This window comes from Etheostoma spectabile, chromosome 13 (assembly GCF_008692095.1).
Source record: "Etheostoma spectabile isolate EspeVRDwgs_2016 chromosome 13, UIUC_Espe_1.0, whole genome shotgun sequence".
Classification (NCBI taxonomy): Eukaryota; Metazoa; Chordata; class Actinopteri; order Perciformes; family Percidae; genus Etheostoma; species Etheostoma spectabile.
Window position 1 is genome coordinate 24,641,168 of NC_045745.1, and position 7,476 is coordinate 24,648,643.

Below are 7,476 nucleotides of genomic sequence, written 5' to 3' on the forward strand. Positions count from 1 at the left end.
TGTGTGTACAAGTGTGCTCTGGCACTGTTTTGCACTTTGTACTGTCATTGCAATACTGTAAACAAAACTTTTATACTTGAAACAAACATTTTTCTTTAGTTATTTGCCTTAAACTGGAAGTATCTTCCCTATTCCAAAAAAATAGTGCTTTTGTTTTGCACTTTATTATGTTTGCATTTGAGGTAACTGTGTTTGCACTAAAGGAAAGAAACCCATTACTTTAAGCTTTTTCTTTATTAAAGTCTATGCAAATCGTGTACTTGATTTTTTTCTGCAACATTATTTTGCATAATTACAGTTTTTCACAATAATGTTCTCTTAACTACATACGTTTCTTTAAAAAAAAGAAAAAAAAGGTCTATGCAACCTGTTCTGAAATGGTTCCATTATAATTTATATATCAAGATATACATTGTTATCGCAAGAGGCTGCAATGTCTATCGCAATATGGATTATAGACTATATCGCCCATCGCTAGCCTTCCGTATATGCCAAAGCAGGAATTAATTAATAAAAACGATAATTGATAAAAACATACATTTCTAGACATAGTGTAGACATATAAAAAAGTAATCTTATAAAATACAGTCTTGAGTTTCCAGCAGCTAAAAAAGAGGCATGCAACCATGTTAAGTGTTTGCAAGAAGCCAAAGTCAAATTTAAGACTTTTTAAAACCATTATGAATTTAATTTAAAATCTATATGACAACATCAAAAACAAAGTCCAATGTAGGAGTCCGGAAACATTGTCTGAAACAATTCTTTGATTTCCTCATTGGCATTATAGGACTGGTGTCTGGATTGGTTGCAATATAGGTTAGATGTTAGTCTCATATGTAGCCATAATACAGCGAATCATAGTTTGACTAACAACAGAAAAAAAGATAATCCAAAGAGATGCGGAACATTTCAATGAGAGGTAGCGTTACATTGACAAAGCAAAATTCAGACCCGTTTAAAATTATTTAAGACCATGAACATAGTACTTCAGTGAATTTAAGACTTTTAAAAAAAAAAAAAGGACTCAATTTTTGATTTTGACTTTTTAAGACCCCACTGAAACCTTGTTTAAGAAAACTAAGCAAAAGGAAGAACTCTCTTGATCAATGGCTTACCTTGACATAGTATGTGATGAGGATCTTACGAAGGTCGAACACTTGCAACATGGAGGCTGCATTGTTGTCACTGATGCTGTAGCCCTCTAGTACGTACTTGGTGGCGGCCACCTCCCAGGCCAGCCAGCGCTGTCCAAAGGCAGCATTGAATGACAACATGTGGGGAAGGTGACCGGGTTCACAGCAGCAGCAGCCTTCATCCTCTTCTACCCCCTCTGTGATGGCCTCAACTTCTCTCTGCTGACAGTAGGTACCTGGACAGATGTGACGCAGATAAGCTGCATAAGCAAAGAGCTTTCCTGTACATACTTGTAAAGTATGAATCTCTGCAACATTCAGCAAAGTACATTTACATTTAAAATTAATTAAAATAATTTTCCATTATCTGACTGGACTTAATACAAGACTACAAGAACGAACATCCTCTGGGCCTGCATAAACATCAAAATTACTATTTTAAAAATAACTCAGATTTTTTAATTTTAGCTTATAAAGCCATGCTTTATTGTCAAGTGACGTCTCAAGAGAGTGATGCACAACATCAACACCCCATCCACCTTTCTTTAAAAACCTTAAAATACCCACAGCCAGGAAGCTGATCTTTTCTTTAGAAGAATAAACATTTACCAAAAAAAAAAAAGCACAACAAGTACATTAAATAACTAGAATTCCCACCTTGCGAACCATTCAAGTTGCAGTTTAGATTTATGTCTATCCATACTCATATATAATAATGATAATAATAATGAAAAATGTAGTGAAGACTTTACTGGTGAAACATGAATGCTTCACACACATCTTCAACCCGCAAAGAAAATTTATACGATCACCACAGTTTTCAAGTGGGCAACCAATTCAGTACCTGACCAAATGTAAAAATAGGATCACAATCAAATTATGAATAATGGCCAGAAAAGCCTTTTTGCAGAACATCATGATATCACAGTGAAGTTGACGTTTAACATATGAAATTCTATCACTTCATCTGTATCCTATTAGACATTTGTGTGAAATTTTACAAGGAAATCAAAAAACATTCCCTCAAGGTGTTCCTTAGACTATATATATATATATATATATATATATATATATATATATATATATATATATAATATAGGGTTGCTATATTTTTCATGGTGCACTGTAGCTTGACCTTGTCAGCTGCCACTTTTTACATAGTACTGACTATTACTACTATTGACTGACCTACTGTGCAACAGCCTGATCTCTATAAATAAATGCTATTGTGTGAGAATTATTGACCCAAGAGATGTGTTCAAAACAGAAGGTAAACAACTCTAACTGAGCTCATTCTACAAGCTACAAACATTGTGAGCCCCCATCGTCCCTTGCTGCTGACCTCTGAACTCGAGACCCCTTAGCTGGAAGGTGACCAGGCCGTTTCCGATCTCGATGACGTGCACCAGAGCGTTGAGGTAGTCGGAGGCGAGGATGAAGCAGTCGCCTGTGGTGTAGTTGCCCCAGCGGCCGAGCAGCAAGTCTCCACACAGGCTGTGCTGCAGAGAGCGCGTCAGGTGCTCGTAGAAAATAGAGTTCAGATTGTTGTCATCGGCACCTTTAAGGAAAGAAAAAGACCATCGCCATAGCAACAGAACAAAATAAATATGTGTTTAAAGAGATCATTTGATTGTGAGAAGAGTGTTATGGCATACCTGGGTTGCGGTCTAACTGAGTGGCAAGTCTGGTGTTGGAATGATCGACGCGCTTGGTGCTGCAAACGCAGCAAACTAGCATTAGAACTGAATGAAAACACTTTTTATATTTGGACTTTATGAAATGTGATTTCCCATTGGTACAGATTTTTTTCTTCAAGAAACATACTTGTAGTCTCTCTCCCAGAATTTTACAGGTCTTGTGTACGAGGTGACAAACACGGCACTGCCTAGGACAGGATTGAGAGGGGTGGAAAAGATGGCAGAAAAGATGGCCTGAACAAAAAGCACAGCAGAGTCTGAAGTAACATGAGTTAAGGATATATCTGTTTTAGATTGTTTTATACAGTAAACACTACATAATTATTGACATAAAAATAATCAAAGAAACTAAAGGATACGGGGAACGGCAAAGGGTTGAGCGAATGCGTGGAAGGCTGAGCCCCAGGTGATCTGCCAGGGGGCAATGTAAGTCAACACAAAGCGCAGCTTGTACAGCAGATCCCACATCTAAGAATTAAAAGAGGACAAAAACATTAAAAAAACAACACATTGACAACTGTCTTCACAACACAGACACACTATGTGTCTTTCAACCAGGGAGAGCAGTACAATTCTGCTTCTCAGCTGGGTGTTACTCGTTAACATTAAGCTGTGGCACAACAAACTGCTACTGGAGTAACATGATATTAAATAATTTTATTATGTATGTGATCAAAAATCTGAGATGACAGGGTGTGTGCATCCTGACCTTGCTGAAGAGAATGGACATGAAATAGTAGTCGATTAGGAAGGTCTCTGAGAAGTGTGGATAGTCAAAGTGGAAGAAGAGTGTGGTGAAGCACAGCGTGACGTACTGCTGCGACGGGGCACAGAAGGACGTACGCAGCAACTTCATGCCTGCTACTGAAATGAAGAGAGCTCGGCTGCTGGTGGGGGGTTGAGGAAAAGACAGAGAGACAGAAGAAAATGAGTGACGCATATTGACATAATGGCTAAAACCATAAAGTAAGGAATGACAAGAGATTGTCAAGTGGCTACAGTTTAACTGAAAATTTATTCACCATTACATTTACTAATTTTCGGACTGGTCTGTAAACTGAAGAGGGAATAAAAGGGAAACGACAGAACATATTTCATGTACCTCATGCTACTGAGCACAACCTGCAGGAAGCAATACACCTGAGGGTGGTTCAGTGTGTCTACTCATTTTATGTTCTACGGTTCCAACACACACAGCTACAGGCACATATCCTGAGGGAACGGAGTTGGAAAACAATGTATGGATGTGAAATCGTTAATAGAGACACAATGATGTAATGCTTACTAGATGTCCAGCTCTTTATGGTTCTGGCCCACAGTTCGAGCTTCTGTCGTTAGGGAGTTAAGCACCACAGCCGGATAGATGAAATATTTCTCCACACACTGAAGCCACGCATATAGCTTCTCAAACCACATCAACTGAGCAGCATCTGGGGCAAACAGAAAGCAAAATGATGTTATGCACTTGTTGAGGAGAACCACAGTCCAAACACTAGCTTTTCCCCTCATGATCCCCCAAAAGCTTTTCACAGCTGTCAAATAAATCCGGCTGAAAAATGTTTTACAAGATGTTTATACAATGGAAGGTATGGTGTACTATTTCTGACAGCCCTAGTACTTCAAATACTGGGAATAGATCAACATATAATGCCTGGAAGGAAGATGTACAGGAGGAGGCAGGCAGCTTCATCATGTATGCAGTGTGAAGCTGTTTTACATCGACAAAAAAGCCTTGAGATCAAATAAATCTAATCTCTATTGTCTTTAATTTTATTTCAGCTACTTAAGTACTACGAATGTTGTTTTGTTAAGAAGTCTCTCAGTGATATTGGAAATATGCAGCTGTGTAATTGTTGTTGAAATAAACTACTTTTTTGGTGCTGTTGCTCTCACTTTAACAACAAATCTTAATGTTATTTTTTATTTACTCCACGCAACTATTCCAGTCGGGATACTTATAATGTTCCAGTTGTTCATATAGTAGGTTTTCTTCTTATACGTTTAAGGTACTTCCCCATATTTCTTTCTGTGTACGTGAATGTGAACGAGGATAAAAGAGCACTCAGACACTCACCTCGGACTTCAAACTGACTGTACTCTCTGGAGCGGAGCACAGGGTGAGCCAGGCAGAACCATGGCAGCTGCTTGCGGAGCTGAGGCAGGAGATAGTGTGTAATGAAACCTACAACTCCGGCCAGGAAGTACAAGACTAGGCTAAGAGCAGGCTGTAGATCAAGAGCAAAAAAAAAGGAACATTAGCAGGAAAATTCAAACAGAAAATTGTTCAAACAGGAATTGTCTTTTTTTCTTACTAAAATAATAAATATGATGTTAGATTAGGATCATAAACCCTGCTCCAACTAACTTGAAGAGCGATGAAAACGGTGCTGGCACTGATGGCGAAGGTAATCACAGCCATGAGGGGACACATGACGAGATCTGAGTGAAGAATCTCTTTCTACAAAGAAACAGACGGCACAAGAATGTAAAAAAATACTGACAGTTTGAAATCAAAAGTGAAACTGTCCGATTGCAGTCTGTGCAGGCAATTGAGTGGCGATCTTTACCACAGAGTTACGCAGCTTCTCAGGAAGAGGGTCCTTGATCTCCACAGGGGGTTCTTCTGGTGTCCTGTTCTCCAACTCTGGGAATAATTTAGACCGGACCAGTGACCTGATGTAAGAGGTAAAAACACACAAGAAGGAATCATGAGAATTGTAACAAAAAAACTCAGGTGTAACATCAAAGTTTACACAGAGTAAACAGCAAGCACAATTTTGTATGTAGGTCCTCATCTTCAGACAGCGCTCAGAGCTCATTATATAATTAGTTCAGATACATGAGTAAAATGACCAAAAAAACTCAGTTGAAACACCTCTTGTGCAAGTCATGAGACACTACTTCAAAATTTAGGGTAAAATGTATTAAAAAAAAACTGGTTTGACACTTAATAAGACTTCTTATGCAAATTGTGTTTAAACAAAATGCATTCCATGTTTGAGCTTGTAGCTTCTTCAGGTGTGCTCATTGATTAATTATGGCTACATGTAATTGTTAAAATTGTTAACTGGTAATCTATCATGGATGTAAAAACAAAACTGACAATGTAAAACAAAATACTGACCATAGGACGGTGGGGTCGCTGCTTTGGCGACTGAGGTGGTAGGATAAGGCCAGGAGTAGGCCACAAAACACAGAGAACAGTACTGGCACATGGGCATCCCCCCACGGTGCCTAAGGAAAACAAATAAACAAAACAATCAAATTTAGGACTGTACGCATCGATTCCTACTCTGATCAGAATCTCTGAAACTGAAAAAGTGTGTCTCTGTTCCACCTACGTTGATAGCACCGAGGCAAAATCCATACAGCAGAGCAGCCACCAACACGCTGCGTATGAGGCTGAACAGAGAGGAGAGGGGACTGGTAGTAGCTGAGGAAAGAGACAGAGAGAAAAATCAGGGGGAACCTAAACACAAATGTTCAGTTTCTAAACCGATAGTCTTAAGATGCTGTAACATTTCTCTAATTTCCTGACAAGGTTCCTGACACCATCATCCCGTCTATAATAACAACAACGTGTTCTTACCAGTTCCACCAAAAATGTGCATGTCGATCTGCTCCAGTAGACACATCACAAAAGTGTTGACCTGAGGTAGCAACCCAAACAGGAAAATGACCGGGAAACACAAGGCAAACACTGTTGGGCAAAGATGAAAAGATTGTTTAAAAGCCATAACATACACACGCACGCACGCACGCACGCACGTTGGGTTTTACAACATTATGGAAAGGTTTAGAAGAGCTTTTATGAACATGCATTGTTAGTTATGGCTATTCTTTAAATAACCACTCTAATTTTAAATATTGACAATGGCAATGTAAAAACAATCTTAGTGGGAGTAGTGACCTGGACACCTAGTAAAATAGCGATGTAAAGAGTTGTGTGTAAAAACTAACCAATGAGCATATCCCTGATACAAAGCAGGAAATGTGCAGAGAAGAAGGTGACACCATAGAGAGAGAAGGGTTGCAGGCTGCCAGATCGTCCAGATAGGTCGAAGATCCAGATCATCACACAGCACAAGCAGAAATAGACCGGCCGACTGTACACAATGATCCAGTTATGGCCCTGTTAAATAACAAAAAAAAGGCAAGCCAAGATTACGCTACAATAACAAGGTGACATTTCTTGTTTTAGATTATGCTTTAAGTACATTTTAAAATATGAAAAGATATAACCAGTACTCACGTGCATTGGAGAAGCTGCATCTGGTTGCACACTCTAAAAAAAAAAGGGAATTTAAGCTTCATTGGTTTCACAGTTTGCATTAAACAAAAACAGAAACCACACTGACAGATGGAGACAGCACACACAGGATAATTTGATGCATACATTATATTTTATACAGCTAGGTAGATGCTATACTGAGTAATCTACATTTTTTACTCGGAATCGCTTAAAAAGATTGGACCAGCGTTCTACATGTTGTGGCTTCTGTATTAAGGGAGGCTGTGATGTGATACAAATAAAACTCAATTTCAAGGCAAAAGAGACATCCCACATTGACTTCTGTCATCTTCATAGCCATCAATGAGTCAATTAATTATATATATATATATATATATATATATATATATATATA

General features: G+C 38.6%; 1 protein-coding gene across 4 annotated transcripts in view; it reads right to left on the reverse strand.

The window, feature by feature from the left end:
* Positions 1-7,476, reverse strand: part of LOC116699995 (pecanex-like protein 1) — a 25,481-nt gene that overhangs the window by 7,033 nt on the left and 10,972 nt on the right. For 3 of the 4 annotated variants that reach the window (XM_032532769.1, XM_032532766.1, XM_032532767.1), the window contains exons 14-28: positions 7,083-7,115; positions 6,791-6,962; positions 6,420-6,530; positions 6,172-6,263; positions 5,955-6,064; positions 5,398-5,503; positions 5,196-5,288; positions 4,905-5,055; positions 4,116-4,260; positions 3,540-3,717; positions 3,190-3,298; positions 2,958-3,087; positions 2,789-2,847; positions 2,476-2,691; positions 1,116-1,369 (exon numbers count right to left, since the gene is read on the reverse strand). In XM_032532769.1, coding sequence (XP_032388660.1) covers positions 1,116-1,369; positions 2,476-2,691; positions 2,789-2,847; positions 2,958-3,087; positions 3,190-3,298; positions 3,540-3,717; positions 4,116-4,260; positions 4,905-5,055; positions 5,196-5,288; positions 5,398-5,503; positions 5,955-6,064; positions 6,172-6,263; positions 6,420-6,530; positions 6,791-6,962; positions 7,083-7,115 — 1,959 coding nt within the window. The remainder of the gene's footprint in view (positions 1-1,115; positions 1,370-2,475; positions 2,692-2,788; positions 2,848-2,957; positions 3,088-3,189; positions 3,299-3,539; positions 3,718-4,115; positions 4,261-4,904; positions 5,056-5,195; positions 5,289-5,397; positions 5,504-5,954; positions 6,065-6,171; positions 6,264-6,419; positions 6,531-6,790; positions 6,963-7,082; positions 7,116-7,476) is intronic. The other variant, XM_032532768.1, reaches the window with a different exon arrangement.